Below are 20,753 nucleotides of genomic sequence, written 5' to 3'. Positions count from 1 at the left end.
GCAACCCAAGAATTTTACCAAGTGCAGAAAACCCCCACCATACATATATATCATCTTAACTTTACACCAAACAAAGCATGGAAGAAACTTGCTTCCAGTCTTTCCAGGGAACATGGGGGGTAGTGTAAACAATCCAGCACCACAGCTTAAAAGCCTTTTGCAACCTAATCAAGCAAGTAAGGTGGGGGGTTGGGCAGACTGTCAGTTTACAGATAATTCCCCACACTTCTTGTTGGGCAGATAAAATGTATTATGCTCACTTTGTTAAAGATGACACTGCCCATGTGGAGGCCTTCGCCCAGGTGATATTAATGTGTGTTGGCAGTGGGCTAAAGGCAGGCAGAATCCTTGTAGCCTGGGGCTTGGTTTTGGGACTAAGCCTTTCCCACCCTTTTTGATGTGGGGTGGTACAATCCAATCATGCCTCAGAGAAGTGACTTTGTATTAGAGACTTCCCTATTTTGTATATTGGATTAAAGGTTTTGAATCTACACTATAAAATGGGGGCAGAACGAGAGCTTGCTCTCTTGGTTCCTGGGATGATTAGCATGAGAGAGCAGAGAGAGCAGAGAGAGGCCACGTGGAGGAGGCCAGGAGAAGCAGCCAAGATGGCAGAGTATTGAGTGAGAGGCCAGTTTGTGCAGTTTGACACTGGAGAAGGAAGGAGATGGGGAACAGAGGTGAATAAGTCTGGTGAGCTAGAAACCTTTGATTCTAGGAAACTCGGATAAGTCAGTAGCTTTGTGAGCACTGAATGTGAGTGGGTTTTGGAGCCCAGTGTGTGTTTTTACTTGCCCGCCGGGTGCAAGCTAGGATTAAAGACTATGGCTCACCAGTTTGTGGCTCCGTTGTTTCTTTACCGACTGTCCGAATCCGATGCGAACCTGCATGAGCTGGGCTGCTCTGATGGTGGCCCTGGCCTCTGGCTTTACACTTCTGTCCCCCAAAAATCTAACCTCCAAAAACCCTGTTGGTTTTTTGGTCCCCAACAGGCACATGTTTCTCTGGAATATCATAGGGTGCACCAGTGCACCCTGGCGCACACTTTGAGAACCACTGACTTAGGGGCTGGTGCACCAGGCTAGCAGACTGGATCTGGAGGGGACACCAACATCATCCACTACCATCTGCAAATGTACATTATGTGACCATGTGTTGGGCAGATAAAATATATTATGCTCACTTTGTTAAAGACGGCGCTGCCCATGTGAGGCCATCGCCCAGGTGATATTAATGTGAGTTGAGAATCCTTGTAGCCTGGGGCTTGGTTTTGGGACTAAGCCTTTCCCACCCTTTTTGATGTCGGGTGGTACAATCCAATCATGCCTCAGAGAAGTGACTGTATTAGAGACTTCCCTACTTTGTATATTGGATTAGAGATTGTGAAGCTACAATATAAAATGGGGATGGAACGAGAGTTTGCACTCTTGGTTCCTGGGATGATTAGCATGAGAGAGCAGAGGGAGCAGAGCAGAGAGCAGAAAGAGGCCATGTGGCCAAGAGAAGCAGCCAAGATGGTGGAGTATTGAGTGAGAGGCCAGTTTGTGCAGTTTGATGCTGGGGAAGGAAGGAGATGGGGAACAGAGGTGAATAAGTCTGGTGAGCTAGAAACCTTTGATTCTAGGAAACTCGGATAAGTCAGTAGCTTTGTGAGCACTGAATATGAGTGGGTTTTGGAGCCCAGTCTGTGTTTTTGCTTGCCCGCCGAGTGCAAGCTAGAATTAAAGACTATGGCCCATCAGCTTTTGGCTCCGTTGTTTCTTTACCGACTGTCCGAATCCAATGCGAACCTGCATGGGCTGGGCTGCTCTGATGGTGGCCCTGGCCATGGCCACTGGCCTTACACCATGAAAAGAATGAATTAGCTTTATTTCAGTTGACTTCACTTGATATTTCTGGGGGGAAAAAGCAGACAAAGTTATATAAAATGTGTTTTTTTTTTGGCAAAAGCAATGAAAATATAGTCTCTCTTTATGTTTGTATATAATTTATATAAGTGTATGGCCAGGGGCCACCGCCCTCATCATCATGGCCATGCACATGCAGGTTCCCATTGGATTCGGACAGACAATAAAGAAACAGCGGAGCCAAAAAATGGTGGGCCATTCCTTTATTACAGTCTCACACCAGCCGACAAGCAAATACGCAGGGTTCCCAAAGCCACTGACGCCTTCTCCAGTTCCACAACCAGGAGAATCTTCTCCAGTTTCTCCTAGAATCAAAGGCCCCACCAATCTCAGCAGAGCTCGCAAAAGCCCCTCAGCTCTGGTTCCCCATCTGCACACCTTCTCTGCACAAACTGGCTTCTTCCTCAGCACTCTGCATTTTCTCTGCTCTCTCACTCTGCAAACATGGCTTCTCTTTCTCTCCTTCTTCTCTCTTTTTTCAAAACTTTCTGGTGCAAAAACCTCTCCTCCAGCAAACATTAGCAAGACAATGGCCCTTCCCAAGCAGGAAGGTAATTTGCAATTTCACAGATCACATACCTGGTGCTGCCTAGCGCCATTTTTTAACACTAAAAGTAAGCAACCTCAAAAAATACAAATTTTACAAACCATTTGCCCAACAATAAGCAAAGAGAAAGTATGGAACAATACCCAGTGGGTAGTTTGTATCTGATACCTGTGTTAGCATAGGCAGCTAGTTAGTTGTTGACACAAAAAGGGAGCAAATGGAGCCAGATATCTAAATAAACCAGATTAACTAGGAAGCTATAGTTTCCAGACACTCCTGGGGATAGCTGGTTTGCCTCTTTGCCCCACCAAGCGGGTTAACATCCCTCTGTTCCCCCAGTAGGCAGAAAACAGCTTTCAAATCTTTCTAGGGAACAACTAGTCCCACAGCTTGTTGGGGTGGGAGGGAGGATGGGTGGGAGGTTGAGAGAACCAGTTAAGGGGAAATTCCTCTGCTGATGCATGTGCAGTAGAAGCCAAGATGGTGACCATAAAGGGGAGGAGCCCAATCTGGGGAAAGGACCTGATAGAATAAGGGACACAAAACCCCAGAAGGTCCAGGAAAGGTATTGGATATAAGGAATGCCCAGCATAAGCCCACAGAGAGTCAGGAAAGAGATTGATTCATTTGGAAGAAAGAGTTACCCCTTTTCAGAACCAAGAAGATATAATCAAAGCTTAACAAAGATCCCAGGTTCATTCGTTGTGCATGTGCACCTGTTTGTTTGTAAACATTTCCTCTGCAGCAGCTACGTGGGCCCAAGCTCAGCACCAGCCATGGGCAAGGTGGGAACAGATACTAAGCTAGCTGCAGCGGGGCAGAGACAGTGCTGGATTCCTAAAGCTTTGGCATGGACTGAACTGAACTGGGGAATTTTCGGGTGCTCTGCCAATGCCGGACTAATGGCACAGCATCTCTGGGCCCTGGTCTTTCTTCTGGGCTTGCTGAGGACAAACGGAGTTCCAAGGCCCCAGAGGCTGAACTTCCGCTGCAGAGAGATGGAGCTGAGCCACCTGGTCCTGGATGAGACATCAGGCACCTGGGGACAGTCCCATGTTTTTGCTCCAATGAACTTTGCCACAATTGCTCACAGCCTCTTAGAGGTGGAACCCCAAAATGCTTTTCTCATGATTTTTCAAGAACCTGTAACTGAGTGGAAGAATCTTATCTCCACTAGCAACACCTGGGGCAGGAGAGCAAGAGTGAAGGTAGCACAGGTAGAGAAGGGGACTAGAGGAGAATGATCATTATGGGGTGACTTAGAGGAAAGAGGCATAAAGAGATTGCACCTTGATTATAATTAAAGGACGACAAATGGGATAATTTTTTGAAATGCTTGGTAGCAAAATCTGGTGTTAGTGCCCTCTGTCCAAGCTGGGCAGACTTTACTATCTGTGCAGTTGCAGTCCTGGGGAAGGAGGAGCTACATACATCTCGGCAGCTTTTTATCATTTGCAATGAGTTAAATGGTGTCCTTGCAAAAGATATGTCTAGGTCCTATGCTCCATACGTGCAAATGTGATCTTATTCAGAAAAAAGGATCTTTGTAGTTGTAATTAAGTTAAGGTCTTGGGATGAGAGTAGGTCCTAAATCTAATGACTGTGCCCTTACAAGAGAAAAGAAAGGGAGATTTCAGGGACAAGGGAAGGACAGCCATGTCAAGATGGAGACAGAGATTGAGTAAAGTGTCTACAAATCAGGATTCCAGGGATTACTGATAGCCACCAGAACCTGGAAGAGCCAAAGAATGACTGTCCCCTAGAAACTCTGTAGGCAGTATAGTCCTGCCAGTACCTTCATTTCAGACTTCTAGTCTCCAGAACTCCGAGAAAATAAATTTCTGTTGTTTTAAGTCACCAAGGTTGTGGTAATTGGTTATGATAGCAGCTCTAGCCAACTAATACATGATTCCATTTCACAGATGCTTTATTAAAGCGTTAGAGGATAATAAAAAGTCAGGGGCAATAGTCTGTCTCATATTTTAAATTCATCATATTATTTAGGTGTTATACTGACGCCTGTGTGTGCACATCAATAAAAATATATAAAACTATGCCATTAAAAAAATACCATGTTTAGCTTAGGCACAGAAAGCTAGTTAGAAGATTGAAACCATGAAAAGAACTATGCATTTGCTTTAAAAATTCACCTCTCTAATATGTACATGTATTTAATAATGCATGTAAGAAAATAAATATAAAAATATAAATGTATATTTGCAAGAGGACCTTCTGATAGAAACCTAGAAGGCCTATTAAGAAGCAACTGATTAAGCCCTGGCCGGTTGCTCAGTGGTAGAGCATCGGCCTGGCGTGCAGGAGTCCCGGGTTTGATTCCCAGCCAGGGCACACAGGAGAAGCGCCCATCTGCTTCTCTAGCCCTCCCCCTCTCTTTCCTCTCTGTCTCTCTCTTCCTCTCCCGCAGCCAAGGCTCCATTGGAGCAAAGTTGGCCCGGGTGCTGGCTGAGGATGGCTCTGTGGCTTCTGCCTCAGGCGCTAGAATGGCTCTGGTCGCAACAGAGCAATGCCCCAGATGGGCAGAGCATCGCTCCCTGGTGGGCATGCCAGGTGGATCCCAGTCGGGCACATGCGGGAGTCTGTCTGATTGCCTTCCCGTTTCCAGCTTCAGAAAAATACAAAAAACAAAAAAAACAACTGATTAAAGAAGGACTACATGGCCAACAATGTATCAAACTGTATCCACCTTACTAATAATTTTAAAAACACTAATTATAAGAGATGTCTATTTTCAGCTGCTGCATTAGCAAAGACAATAACTAGTGTTGGCCAAAGTTCAGACAAATGCTCACTTTTGCACACTGTGGCCAGGGTGTATTGATGCAAACTTTCTGGAAGCCAGGCGGTATATATTAATAGCCTTTCCATTTAAAATACACGTGGGCTCAGAGATCTGAATTCTATTTTTTCATCCTGAAGAAATAACAAGGGCTGCAGGAAAAGACAGACGTAAGACTTCACTACATTTTTGTTTCTATTAATACAAAAATTAAAACCACCCTAAAGGTGTATTAATAACTAAATTATGCTATAAGCTCTGCTACTGAATTTCTTCAGGCATTAAACAGGAGGTAGGAGTAGCCCTGGCTGTATAGCTGGGTTGGTTAAAGCATTGTCCCAAAGTGCAGAAATTGCTGGTTTGATCCTTGGTCAGGACACATACTGGAACAGATGTTCCTGTCTCTCTTGCTCTTCTCCTCCTTTCCTCTCTCATTAAAATCAATTTAAAAAATGATGTAGGAGTAGAATGTGTAATGATTGTACATATTTATGATGTTCATGACCTAATAGGTAAAAGAAACAGATTGTAAAGCAATGTACCAGCTGAGTTCTTTCTGGCTATTGCATAGTCCACAGCCACATCTTGAAAGCACATCTGGTTAGTTCACAACAGAGGGAGTATCTCCCGAACTGACCAAAAGGGTCCATACCTCATGTCAGTGAGAATTTCACCTCCATCATGTTGAAATCTTTTATAAAATTGTGTTCCCTGAAGTTGTGTACAAACAATCCTTACCAGAAAATACTGTAAATAATTTTTTAAACAGATATTGCTTTTGTAATTAAAAATTATTTTAAATTGTAGTTTACATTCGATATTACAGTGGTACCTTGACACACACATTTAATTAATTTAATGGCCGAGCTCGTGACTCAATTTGCTCACGTGTCAAATCGAATTTCCCCATTTAAATTAATGGGAATGCAATGAATCCATTCCGACCCCCCAAAACAACACAAATTTTTTGTTCTATATGCTTTTAAATAAGAAAATGTACTTTATAAGTAACAAATAGTTATATATGTATACATAATAAGAGGGAATGTAAAGAAATAAACTGGTTTATGAAGTGTATTTAGCTTTAAGGTCAGGCAAAGATGCTGGAGGAAGGGGAGGAGACATTAGCATAACAATAGCCATTCCCAAGCAGGAAAGTAATTAGCAATTTCACAGACAGCTGCCCAGTGCCATTTTTAACAATAAAGGTGAGCAAACTCAGAAAATACAAATTTTACAAACTCATTTGCCCAACAATCATCATTTTCTTCACTGACCTTGGCTTTTTCACCACACTTTTCTCGCTTTAACTTGGAGGCTGTTTCTACAAAACGCTTTCCATGGAAGTTTGTTTCTTCCTCCCTTTCAGAACGGTCAGCAGGCCACCTAGTGGAGAGTGGTGGAAGCTTGTGATTCAAATATTCGCTCGTGACTTAAAGCAAAAAATCTCATGAGTGACTGCTCGTCTCTCAAACTGCTCACGATTTAAAGTGCTCGTGTGTCAAGGCATGTATTTTGTATTAGTTTCAGATGGGAACCATAATGGTTAGACCATCGTGTACTTTACAAAGTGTTCCCCCTGATATTCCCAGTACCCACCCGCCACCACACATAGTTATTACAATATTATTGACTAAATTCCCTAGGCTGTAAATAATTTTAAAAACCACTCCCTTAACCTCATTATTCAAACTCGGATGATAAAATATGAGAAGGAAAATCTTGAAAATAATTGCAGAGAAGCTCATTTTGACAGATATAAATGACAAGAAAGGACAGCAACTCAGTTAAGCCTCAGGCACTGTTTTATGACTTGAAGTAAGATTGAGGTATGAATATTGTATTATGAAGTTCCTTGGGAGACAGAGTTGGAAACTCCAAGAGCTACAAGAAAGAAAAAGAAAATAATGCAGAAGAGAATGAAGTCAGTGACAGCTGCTCAATACTTCTGTGGGACTCATAGCACATGTAGCATTAAAGTTTATTGAACCATAGACATCCAACAGGATTAGCTTCTTATTATTTAGTCAAGAGAAATTAGGATTTTGGCAACATGGTAAAAATTGGACAACTAATGCAAATTAGAAAAATGTTTTAAGTCAAAATACTTACTTGGTTTTATAAATACCTCCAATTTCTTAATTCTTCCATTGGTACTACATTAGAGAATCTTTATATGTTTGACATTTTAAATGAACCATTAGTGAAGTGTCTTCCACAGGAGATTCAAATTACATATTGTTAGTATATTTGATTATCATAGATATCCTTGAACTCGTTTAGTTTGTATAATCAAAGCTAGTTAGGCATTCATATGCTATAAGAGAAATTGTAGGTACCTGTATAAAATCCATCATATTCTGTATTCTTCTATTGCTTAGCTGGTCTTTGGATAACTCAAACCAATATTGTTTGCAGTCCTATAAATCATGCAGGTTATTATTTAATCATATCAAGTACAAACATCACTTTTCATAATCAGTGCAGGCCCTATCAAAACATCACGTTAGGTTATTCTTTCCTGATAATCTTTGGGGAGTAGTCAAGGAGACTAAACATCTCTTACAGAGCCCTGTTTCAGCTGTCTAAATAAATCTATCTCTTAATCTGAAGGAAAAAGCAAGTTTGAGAATCTGATATCTTTATAATTTTTTTCATGTGGTTGTGTTTCCACTTAGTAACTGTGATATCCCATAATCCTTGGAAATTTTTGTCACTCATCTACAGAATTGGAGTTTAAGAGTATCTAATGCAATTTCAGCCTGTATCTTTGGATTACATGTAGATTTATTTGCTTTTTATTAAAAATGTGGTAATACTCCTACAAAAGAATACCATCCCTGAAGACTATCCCTATATGTAGATCAAGCCTTTTGCTGGAGACAGAATTTAGATGACCACGTGCACTAAAAGCAGCGGCATACCAGTCCCTCAATAAATCGTGACTTAAGAGGGATATAAGGCAACTTGACAGTTTCCGATTAAAAATTCATTTTGAGAAAATACCTACAGTATACATCCTATTTTAGCCCTGCAGTTTTTGTTTGAAATGTTTTCATTTCATTTTGAGTAGTATTAGTTAATCATTTTTTTTATTTGCAGCCTCAATACTCAAAGGTATTAGAGTTGTGGTTTTTTTTTTTTTTTTTTTTTTTTTTTGTATTTTTCCGAAGCTGGAAACGGGGAGGCAGTCAGACAGACTCCTGGATGCGCCCGCCTGACCGGGATCCACCCGGTATGCCCACCAGGGGGCGATGCTCTGCCCATCTTGGGGCATTGCTCTGCCATAATCAGAGCCACTCTAGCGCCTGAGGCAGAGGCCACAGAGCCATCCTCAGCGCCCGTGGAGCCCTGGCTGCGGGAGGGGAAGAGAGAGACAGAGAGAAAGGAGAGGGGGAGGGGTGGAGAAGCAGATGGGCACTTCTCCTGTGTGCCCCGGCCTGGAATCGAACCCGGGACTTCTGCACGCCAGGCCGACCCTCTACCACTGAGCCAACCGGCCAGGGCCTGGTATTATTAGAGTTTTTAAAAAAAGATTTGTTCATGATCCCTGACCTCAAGGAACTGATCATCCAGCCAGTGATGTGTGTGTGTGTATCCCTCCCCACCCTGAAATACAAGCAAAAGTTTATTCAGAAAATTACAGAGGTAGAAGAAGTGAGCCAGCTGGGCTGTGTGGACTCAGGAAACAAGTCACAGAGGCAGAAGAAGGGCCCTTGGAGGTTAGGAGAATAAAATCAAAGGTATGTGCCTTGAAGGGAAAAAAAATGGAAGGAAAGGCCCAGGGGTACTCCAGAGAAAGAGAGCTAGAGCGTGAGAGCACACCGGAAAAGAATTGAAGTATTGGGTGGGGAAAGGTGCAGGCATGCTTAAGAGAGAGAGAGACTATGTGCATTGATGTATGTATGTGAATATATTATTATTATTATTATTATTATTATTATTATTGGAGAGAGAGAGAGAAAGGTCAGGGGAGGGAGGGGCAGTGGGAAGCATCAACTTGTAGTTGCTTGTCCTATGTGCTTTGACTGGGCAAGCCCGGGGTTTCGAACCAGCGACCTCCATGTTCCAAGTCAATGCCTCATTTACTATGCCACCACAGGTTTGGCATGCACAGATATATTTTTAATATTACTTTTCTTTTTATACAGAAAACAAACTGAAAAAATGTATTTAAAATGTAAACAGTGATTATCTCTGGGTAGTAGGACTGCATTTGACTTTATTTTTCTTTTGTGTTTGTGTGTATGTGTCTGATTCATATTTTTCGAATTTGCTATTACAGCACAATGTTGACTATTTTATGGCTCATTTAGGTCCTCTGCTTCAGAGCATCCTCCCATGTGGCTGCAATGGCAGGGGCTACACTCATCTTGAGTTTCCACTAGGACTACTTCCAAATTCACTCTGAGGTTGTGGTAGGATTCAGTTCCTTGTGGGCTGTTGGCTGGGAGCCTCCCTCAGTCTTTCCCATATGTGCGCCTTACCGTAGGGCCTTTCCCAACCTGGTAACTGGGCTCCATCAGAGTGAGCGTGTGATAGATCAAGAGAGAAGCCCATCTTTTTACAACCTAACATCAAAAGTAATATTCCAGCCCTGGGTGAATAGCTCGGTTGGTTAGATTGTAGTTCCATATGCCAAAGTTATGAGTTCATTCCCCCATCAGGGCACATACAAGAATCAACCAATGGATGCATAAATAAGTGGAACAAATCGATGTGTCTATCTCTCTTCTTCTCTCTAAAATCAATAATAATAATAATAAAAAAAGTAACATTCTATCACTTCTGCTGTATTCTACTCATAAAAGCTAGTTATTAAGTCTCACCCATCCCCAAAGGATGAGCTACCAGGAGGTGAGATCATTGGCAGCCATCTTAGAAACTACATGCAAAATACATTCACACCCTCCCAGATTTCCGGAAGTCTTGTTGATTACATTGTGACATCAGCTCAAAGTCCAAAATGTCATCATGAAATTAGATCAGGGTGGGTGGAGCTCCTCAGGTGTAGTTCTTTAAGTACAGCTCCGGGAGCACAGTGACTCTTCATCTGAAGACCCGTGAGGTTAATGAGATGAGTAACCAGTCTCACATTCCCTACACATAATGATGGACGAGGCATGATTAACAGTAATAAGACATTGCTGTTCACGAAGTGGGAAATGAGACTCTACATCCAGCCCACACCTGAGGGGAGGTGATCATGCTAGCACCTGAAAACCAGGAGGTAGGACCACTGGGGGCCGTGTTAGAGGCTTCCTACCTGCCCTTCTGGTTGACTCGAATAATAAAAATAAAATTTTAGAGAAATATTTTACGAAGCTTGAGGTATAGCTGATTTTTTATATATATACTGCATTGCTCTGAGTTTGTACTGCAATTTTCTCTTTGGCTCAGGGTGAACATTATTTTGAACTGCAAGATTATTGGAGGAAATTGCTTGAAAATTCTATCTCCCCCTCTGTCATGGCTATAAACCTGATCATTGATTCTCAGGTTAATTTCCCCAAATTTTCAAAATATTTTCTTAAAGGTTAACTTAGAATCTGTTATAGCTCCACACTTATTCCTTTAGCTGGATTCTTCATTTCCTCTTCAATTTATCAATATACCTTGTATTTACATAAAATTCAAATTATATTCCTTGGTGAAACATCAATGTCTCTACTTTGACTATAAGCTGTTCTAGTTTCTTTTTTGCACTACTGACTGAACTAAAGAAATAACTTTTCCACTTCTTTTCTCTCTGCTGCTTAGTTACTATATAAATCTATTTTTTTCCTAATCACACATTTCCCCAAAATAAGAAAAATGAAGAACTGTGATAAAAGCTAGCAGTTGCGGGTAGACCAGGCTATGCATCGATTACCTAAACACTGACTAAATATAGTCTCAGATAAGGAACACTGAGAGCTTACTGACTGTGCAGTTTGAGTACTTCTTTTGATTGAGCCATATGTACTGGATGCTTTGTGATTTTTTGGAATCTAATTTTTCTAATTTAAAAGATCTATTATAAGTATACATAAACTAAGGCACAGATTAGGATTAGGAATTTTTTTTATTTCTGTATGTTCTTAGAATGATGTCAAAATAACAGCAATATAATTTTATTAACCAATGTCACCCCAATAAATTCAATTTAAAAAAATTACAACAGCAAAAATTCAGAGCAAACTACAAGTGGAATCCCTAACATAACTGCAATATCTTTAACAATGCTTCACATTTTTATTATTCTGTGGTATTTCTATTCAAGAGTCATACTTCTTTTTCTTATATAAATAAATCTATAATTTTTTGAATCTTCTATTCAAAAACGCAGAACAGACCTTTGGGAGAGAAGAAATACACTCAACATCATTCTTAATTAACACCTGATTTTTCATGCTATTACATTATATCAGTTTCTATCTTCAATGACATATGAAAGGTCCAAAATCAAATTGGCTGTCTCCACAGCCACCTGCAGGCCACTCAGCTTAGCCGTGAAACAGTCTAAGGTTAGGTCACTGGCTAAGTCCACAGCGTCCTGTGGAAGGCACGGCTGTGGTGCGAAAAGAGGCCGAGCACTCCTTAAAAAAGACCAGCTGAGTTCTTCCTGGCTATTGCATAGTCCACAGCCACATCTTGAAAGCACATCTGGCCAGTTCACATCAGAGAGAGAATCTGCCTGAACTGACCAAAAGTGTCCATACTTCATGTCAGTGAGAACTTCGCCTCCATCATGTTCTAAGGAGACAGGGAGAGATTCCAGGGCGCCGCAAAACGCTTCCGTGATCAGCTGAAGTTCTGTCCGAGTACATCCACTATCTTTGAGAATGCTTTCTGGCTCATGAGAAGTCTAAAGAGTAATGAAACAATAAAAAATACAGACCAATTAATATTATAAAAATGTTTCTGAAAACAGAATACCTGTTTTCAATCCCTTATTCATAAAGATTTGATCAATTTACTTACTTTCAATTTACTTACGGGTTTGGCACAATGCTAATGGGCATACGTGAGTCAGCTGGCCAGGCTATAATGCCTTAACCTGGTTGTTTATAGTAAAAATGTATGCTAACCACTTGCCCGGAGACAGTGACTACACGGAGACCACACGCGTTGACCCAAGGAAGACCGCCTCACAATAACCTATACAGGTTTCATGAGACCGCCCCAACCTGCCCTCCCCATCCTCATGGGTATTTACTTATACACACAAATAGAAACAGAGATGAGAAGGAGGAAGTCAGGATGGGGAACTTCTTTAGAGCAGATTAAAGGGCAAGGGAGTAGCTCAAATGTCCCCACCTATTGATTAATCAGAATTGCTAATTGTGGTATGTTCAGCACAGTACTGAGTTCAGTAGTTTTGTCAGTAAAGTCACTGTGGCCTTTGCCGTAGGGCACTGAACTCTGTCCCTGTTCTGTGTTCCTATTCAGGGACTCTACAACCAGTCGTGTTAACAGAATAATGAATCAGAAAAAGCCCCATAATCAATTTACTGTGAATGACTGCCAGTAGTGCCCTTCCTGTCTGAAGAACAAGGTATGATGTTTGTATTATCTAGGTTTTATACACGGGAAGAAGTTCCTAAAGACTAATGTCCAAATGAACTACTCATTTATGTTCGGCAAAGTGTTTGAGATTTGTTTAAAATGACAACATACAGAGTACTACGACAAAAGCCATATAGGAATGTGTGCATTTGTTACATCAATAGTTTAAAAATATTCTTTCTCTTTAAATTAATAAAAATTAATATGCCTTTAAATTGTTTTTTGGTTCCACCATTCTAGAAAGTTTATTCTAGAAATGTCATGATAGAAAAAAAGTAATATACTAGCAAACTAATAACTGAATGATTGTTAAGAATTCACACCCTAGCTACTTAAAAACTGTGACCACTTTGTTTTTTTTGTTGTTTTATTTTTGCTCGGGAGGTTTGAGCCAGATGAGATCCTCTCTAATGCACATTCTTTTCCCATATTTTCGATGCTGTACCGTTTCTTCAAAATCCTACTCAAGATACCTTCCGCCTCCAAAAAACTTTTCCAGTTTACTCAACCCCACCTGCAGACTATATTGTCCATTCAACATTCATAGTGTAAAGCCAGTGGCCAGGGCCACTATCACAGCAGCCTCCTGGCCCATGCAGGTTCGCATTGGATTCAGACAGTTGGTAAAGAAACAATGGAGCCAAGAACTGGTGGGCCATTATTTTTAATTCTAGCTTGCACCCAGCGGGCAAGTAAAAACACAGACTGGGCTCCAAAACCCAGTCACATTCAGTGCTCACAAAGCTACTGACTTATCCGAGTTTCCTAGAATCAAAGGTTTCTAGCTCACCTGACTTATTCACCTCTGTTCCCCATCTCCTTCCTTCTCCCTGCACAAACTGGCCTTTCACTCAACACTCGCCATCTTGGCTGCTTCTCCTGGCCTACTCCATGTGGCCTCCTTCTGCTCTCTGCTCTGCTCTCTCCTCTAAATGATAATCTCAGGAACCAAGAGAGCAAACTCCCATTCTGCCCCCACTTTATATTGTAGCTTCACAACCTCTAATCCAATATACAAAATAGGGAAGTCTCTAATACAAAGTCACTTCTCTGAGGCATGATTGGATTGTATCACCCCACATCAAAAAGGGTGGGAAAGGCTTAATCCCAAAACCAAGCCCCAGACTACAACAATCCTGCCTGCCCCCAACACACATTAATATCACCTGGGCAACGGCCTCCACGTGGGCAGCACCATCTTTTACAAAGTGAGCATAATACATTTTATCTGCCCAACACATAGATTGGCAAGGGTTTTGGTTTTCATAACAGATATTCTGATAACTTTTCATGAATGGGCTCTATCATCACGTAGATTTTAAATTATTTGAGGAAGGAGGGTGGGACATGTCTATAAAAAACCCTTGTACTCGCTTCGGTCCCGGTCATCCGCTAGAAGCTCTGCGGAGTGTCTTGGTCACAGTCCCGACCAAAGAATCAACTGCAAACATCTAAAACACGCACACCTGTTCGTACCTACTTTCAAATAAACTAGGTCGGTATTTAGGAAATAATTTGTCAGAACTACAATGCATGAAATTTATTATTAGGAAATAGTTTCCTAGAGTAATAAAAAAGGATTCAATTTGATAGAAATAATATATAGATCATAAATAGATACCAATTTAAAACTTATAATAGAATGTAATACTTAAAATGATTTAAAACATAAAATTAGTCTTTCCTTGATGATCCAGAAGATATTGAAGTATTTTGTAGAACCTGAACACTTTCCTTGTGAATATCGATTACTTCTGGATCACAGCAGCTGAGATCTCTAATGTGACAACTCCCATGAATAAGATCCTCATTTCAACATGCATTATTAGACAATACACAAGGAATGTGATCCTTCGGTAAAAGGTTAGATTAATAATAATCATTGTGATAATGATATTACCTTATATTTGCAAGTGTTCTTTTCATCAAGTGTTTTCCAATCTGATTTATATTATGGAGAAATGAAGCATTAAAGGATCCAGGGCACTTTGATTTGACTTATCATATAAAACAAACACGGCCGAGAATTCAGATACTCTGAGGACTATTGATCCTACCTTGTGTCTGATATATGCTGCCAAGTGAGTTTCAGTGCAGCCTCCTCCCAATAAAGCATATGGTTCCTTGATTGTTAACTGCAAGACGTGCAGAGCTGTTTCACATGTGAGCTAGAAGAGAAAGACACCATCAGAATCAGACAGCAACTTCGGATACACAAAGAAATATAGCCGTGTTCTCCCAAGGCAACTTAGTAAACTCAAAGAACCTGATTTTAATTGCAAAAGAAAGAGACTTGTGTTTCCAAATGTGGCGAATACTTTTTGGAATAATAAAGATTAGAGATTAAAGAAAAATACCTTAGCCGGCAACTTCCCTAGCCTCCATGTTTCTTTCCTCGGGGCCAGGGAACCTTGCCGGGCAGGGTGTGTGCTCTGTACTCAATAAAGCCATTTATTATTTCACAAAAAAAAAAAAAAAAAAAAAAAAGAAAAATACCTTAGCCAATGTTTGTTTCCATGGACCATATTAATATCATCTTTCATATACACTTAGCTCTGTAAATTGAGATTCACAAATGAATAACCTCAAGATAAGTAGGTCAGCAAGGTCTGCAATGTACTTTTACTAAAAAAGTATTTCAGTCTAAGTAAATTAGCTGAATAACTGATACAAAACTTATTTCAAGTTGCTATGGAAATGATAATACAGCTACAACTCAGAAATAACAAAAATACCCAGACCTTCAATATTTGCCAAGGGTATAACCTTGAGCATACTTGAATCTTCAAGTTTGTGATCAGTACCATAGGTTGCCACCTTCCCTACATAAAAGTTGCATGCGTTACTGCTAGTAGGGACAACAAGCCCTCTTAAGAGGTGGAACATGGGTGATTGGGGGACTCATTATCTATGTGAATTATTCATACAAATTTAGCATTAAAGAGTACATAATTCAAGTTAATTTCCTAAGAAAAGTTCATACGTTAAAGAGCTTTAGATATAATTTGTAAGTACTAGAAATAATAAGTGGTAACACTGTAGTGTCTACTTCTGACTTTAATACTTTCATTTTTGCTGTTTTTGCTTTCTATACCACCTGCAGAAATTATAGGGGGAAAAAAAGCATCGCTTACCAATGTGAGAAAAATCATACCTTTCTGAATGACTATTTAATCCCTGCCTCGGGCCCTAGGCATGGAAGTCAAAGTTCATTACCTACCTTCAACTCATCCCAGACAGTGTCGTTTCTGTTGCAGAGAAGCAAGCTGCAGACCACTGGTTCATTAGGAATAAGATGGAAGAACCATTTGAAGCCAAATTTTTCAGTGCACACATCTTTCACGCTTCCGTAACTACTGGGAGAGATTGAGCCGAGGGAACCAATAGGCTGTGCTCCTATTTTTTAAAAGTTTAGAAAACACAAAGTATGTGAGTACAGATGGAGTATGCAATCATTGAAATTATAATACTTTCTTCTAGCCAATGTCAGTCCCACAAGCATGTCACTTAAAATATGACACAAACGGTTTATAAGTAGCATTCTACCATTAAAATGATACACAAATGAAGAGAAGCCGAGGTTCTCTTAGTATACTGACTTCTTTGAACATATTTTAGAAGCTGTTTTGTACTCTCCAGAAAAAGGAACACAAAATTTCGTTGTACATTTTCTGGGAGTCCAGGAACTCTGGAAATCCACCTACAAATTAGAGATCCAAAATTATGAACCGCATTCCTCTGGAATAGGGGGAAGTGAGAGGATAGGGTATTTCTTTTAAAGGGATTATTATCTTCACCATAAAACAAAGTAACCTATCCAAATAACTATTTTGGGCTCTATTTCATGAATACACAATATTTTTTCCCCATAACTGTTTATATGTAAATAGTGACCTAAATTATGCCAAAATAATACACGTAACATCCTAATTTCATTTTGTTCTTCTTTGATATATTATTCTGCCCACCCTGCTGCACAAGTAAAATTTTACAAAACACAGATTAATAAAAAATAGAAAGACAAGTTAGGATGACTGAAAGGTTTCAAAAATCTCTAAAATATAGTGGAAGTTACATAAGAAAAAAAATGACACCAAACTTCTATAAGAAATAACAATAAAAGTCAGTCTTAACATTAAAACTGTAATTGAGCAATGTTCTTTGGTCCAGTTTCCTCTTTCAAACCAATGCATTAAAACGATAACATCTATAACACTTATAGCTCTAAAAAATTTTAAGAACTTAGAAAATAATCACTAATTTTCACTTCTTTGAATATCCTGTCTTCGTTATTTTTGAAACCTGAAAGAATAAGAAATAGTTAGTTGAGTGATCTAAAATTTAAGGGAAAATAAAAAGCCTACATCTTGTTTAATTTCACGTGGTGGACACAACAGAGAATCTGTAGTGAGATCATTGCTTATCAGCCACTGGATGTGGAGTAAGTTATTCATGTCACTTAACTTTTCAGGGTGGGCTTTCCATATAAAAGTTAAATGGTATTAATAATGTCACTTCACAAATAAACTGAATGTTAGCAACGCTCTCTAAGCCATAACAAACTTCAAACACACATTGCCCATACACAGTAACTCCACTCTGCCCATGCATAATAACTCCGCTGTTTAACCCAGATCTTCAATAAAGAGAGATTTTATTTTTTGAAGGAGGAAGAAGGGGGTAACATTTGTCTAGAGCAGTGGTAGTCAACCTGGTCCCTACCGCCCACTAGTGGGCGTTCCAGCTTTCATGGTAGGCGGTACCGGAGCAACCAAAGTATAAATAAAAAGATAGATTTAACTAGAGTAAGTTGTTTTATAAAGATTTATTCTGCCAAACTTAGCAAAAATCCGACATAAAGTACTTGGTAAGCAATTATTATATGCTTTAACTTGCTGTAACTCTGCTTTATAAATTTTATAAAGTAAAGTTACTTCCCTACTTTCTAAATCACCATTACTGTGGAACCGATGGGCGGTTAAAAAATTTTACTACTAACAGAGATACAAAAGTGGGCAATAGGTATAAAAAGGTTGACTACCCCTGCTCTAGATATATCCTGGAAAATGAATTAGGCCCAAAACATATTTCATCTATTCTTAGTTTACCTGAGCCAGAGGCTTAATATGTAGATATGTGTGTATATTTATTTATATATATATATATTTATATATATATTCCTCCCTTTCTATCTCAAAAGGTCTCATATCCCAAGATCTAGGACTAAAGTTCTGGCTATTAATACTATGTTCTAATTGCATGGGAGATAAATAACAATTGTGGACTGGTATGGACACTTAGTGCCCACTTATAATATTTTTATGAGAAGATGCTTCATACTAAGTAATCTGTAATACCTAATATTTACAACGGGAAATTACCTCATTCATGAAAAGCCAGCAAATATTTAAATATATGAGTCTGACCCATATCAACAATAAATTCCAAAGAATTATTTCTATTATTTAATAATTCTCTCTTTGGCAATCATGTGACAGCCTTACAAAGGTAGGGCAGTAACCCAGAGATGTTATGTATTCAATACTTGACATACATGGTACTCCTTTTCTTATTTTTTTTTCAGATCAATTGATTTATATCTTCTCTTTTCTATATGGGGAAACTATGACCCAAAGCAGTTTTACGTTTGTGTGTGTGTGTGTGTGTGTGTGTGTGTGTATGTGTGTGTGTGTTTCTGAAGTGAGAAGCAGAGAGGCAGAGAGACAGACTTCCACAGCCTGACCGGGATCCACCCGGCATGTCCACCAGGGGGTGATGCTCTGCCCATCTGGGGTGTTGCTCCACCGCAACCAGAGCCATTTTAGTGCCTGAGGCGGTGGCCATGGAACCATCCTCAGCACCCAGGCCAACTTTGCTCCAGTAGAGCTTTGGCTGCAGGAGGGGAAGAGAGAGACAGAGAGAAAGGAGAGGGAGAAGGGTGGAGAAGCAGATGGGTGCCTCTCCTGTGAGCCTGACCGGGAATCGAACCTGGGACATCCACACGCCTGGCCGAAGCTCTACCACTGAGCCAACCGGACAGGGCAGGATGGTACTCCTTTTCAATGACTTATAGTAAGAATAAAATTAGTGAACTTTAACAATGGCTTATCTAATAAATTAAAAATTACAATCAATCAGAATAAAATGACCATCTTTCTGACAGATTGTCAATGCAGTTAAAGGAATATTAAGAAGTGGCTCAAATCAGGAACTCTTCAGTTTATCATTTTTCTTTGACTCTAATAGGTAAATATGAACCTTATATCTGCTTTTAATTTACTGAGTTTGTGAAATATAGTGATTTTTTTTTGCCTATTATAATTCTCCATGTTACTATATTATAATCAATTCAATAAATATTTCAGAACAGCTACTGTGTACTAGGTCTGTTGTGGGCTCTGAAAATAAAAGATGATTCTGGTTCTCAAGCTCAGCTGGAAATATTTGAGATATTTAAAGCCAGAATATACACACACACACACACACACACACACACACACACACACAAACACACTCTTAATTAGGAACCACTAAGCAGAGTACAGTTGTTTGCTGGAGTTATGTATGGAATTATATAATCTGTTTTAAGAGCTTTGTAAGATTTACTTAGAGGAATTTTGTAAATTGTGCAAGACCTTATGATTATGGGGATGTTAGTCTTCTCATTAATCTGTCAGATATTTGGGGGTTCAGTTTTAGCTATGACAGACTCTATAGTACATTTCAGAACTGGGAAATGCATTGAAAAATAGCCATAATCAATCTTTAATAAGTGAACAATATAAGATCTTTTCCAGAAAAGATACTTACATATGCTATGAGGTTGGCGGCTTCTAAAACTTTTCAAGTTGTTAACAGTGACAAACACCAAGAATATCTCTGTTAAAAAACAAAACAAACAAACAACAAACACTGTGATTTATTAACTATAAGAGGCAAAAGCTGAGCGTTCTTACCTGTCACTTTACTGAGGGGCTCCATCAGAGCCGCTCCAACTCTGTCTATGGCAATAACACCACGCGTACTAAGGAACTGTTTCAAAGATGGGTGGATGACTTTTTGGCACATGGCAAGATCTACGTGATCACTAACTAGCTGCCTTCCTAGGTCGAGCAGTTGGTCCAGGACTGCATTTTCAAGAGAAACCCCATGACCGACCACCATAGTTCCTTCTCCAGTCTCAGAAAGGTCTCCAGATAAAGATGCCCGAAACAGCGCCACCTTGAAGGACTCTGATTTTTTGACAGGCAGCATCTTCCTCCACTGAACTTCGGATATTTCAATAAGTATCCCAGGTAACACGGTAGAATCTAGTACTCTTTGCCCCTTTAAAGGTACAATTAAACTCTTCCCTAAAATGACGTGGTCTCCGGCCTTTTCGGGAATCGTGAGCAAAAAGGCTCTCAGAATGAGAGTACTGAGATGCTCCGTTTCCTTTCCAGTGAGCATGCAGGCAGGTTTACTTGTCACTACGCTGCGTACCAAGCACAGGAGGACCCCGGAACTACTGAAAGTGACTGGGATGCGACAACCACAGACCTCAGACTTCAGGTAGCTGGTGCAGAGGCTCAAAAGACGCTTATTTAACGTCATGGCAGTGGTAGGGGTCAAGCCTATTCTCTGAGCATTTTCAACCAAGGTGCAGCAAAGAATGGCTGTGAATAAGCCGCAGTCCCGGAAGCAGGTGGCGTGATTGTGCACGGACGCTGTCAGGAGCCTGAGCACGGGGTGGCTGACGGGGAGGTGGGCCAGCAGGGCCGAGGACTGGGACGTGGTGCGCACAGAGCCGCCCAGGCCGTTGTGCAGCTGCTTCAGCCTCCCCGAGGGGCCGTAGCATGACGTCACGACTCCTTTGAAGACCGAAAGGGTGGCCCTAACTCTCTCACTTGTCAGGGGTTCGCTTTCACATAGGGATGGTTTTTTAGCTTCTAAACGAGACATTTTACTTCAGGTG

General features: G+C 40.3%; 1 protein-coding gene across 1 annotated transcript; it reads right to left on the bottom strand.

Moving 5' to 3' along the window:
* Positions 1–11,302: 11,302 nt before the first annotated feature.
* On the bottom strand, positions 11,303–20,740 carry MKKS (MKKS centrosomal shuttling protein). Its single transcript, XM_066387142.1, has 4 exons — positions 19,756–20,740; positions 16,020–16,195; positions 14,857–14,967; positions 11,303–12,098 (listed from the first exon to the last, which is right to left on the bottom strand). The coding sequence occupies exons 1-4, from the start codon at positions 20,738–20,740 to the stop codon at positions 11,658–11,660; spliced, it is 1,713 nt and encodes a 570-aa protein (XP_066243239.1). The 3' UTR covers positions 11,303–11,657.
* Positions 20,741–20,753: the final 13 nt, after the last annotated feature.

This window comes from Saccopteryx leptura, chromosome 5, assembly GCF_036850995.1.
Source record: "Saccopteryx leptura isolate mSacLep1 chromosome 5, mSacLep1_pri_phased_curated, whole genome shotgun sequence".
Classification (NCBI taxonomy): Eukaryota; Metazoa; Chordata; class Mammalia; order Chiroptera; family Emballonuridae; genus Saccopteryx; species Saccopteryx leptura.
The sequence above is the reverse complement of the archived record's forward strand: the minus strand, read 5'-3'. Positions and strand labels throughout refer to the sequence as shown.

Bases quoted from the DNA above. Each gene is read 5' to 3' on its own strand.
- MKKS (XM_066387142.1), bottom strand. From the start codon at position 20,740: ATGTCTCGTTTAGAAGCTAAAAAACCATCCCTATGTGAAAGCGAACCC. The intron at 14,968-16,019 runs GTAGGTAATGAA...TTTCTCTTCTAG, and splicing joins CTGTCTGGGATGAGTTGAAG to CTCACATGTGAAACAGCTCT. The intron at 12,099-14,856 runs GTAGGATCAATA...ATTACTCTTTAG, and splicing joins CAGCATATATCAGACACAAG to ACTTCTCATGAGCCAGAAAG.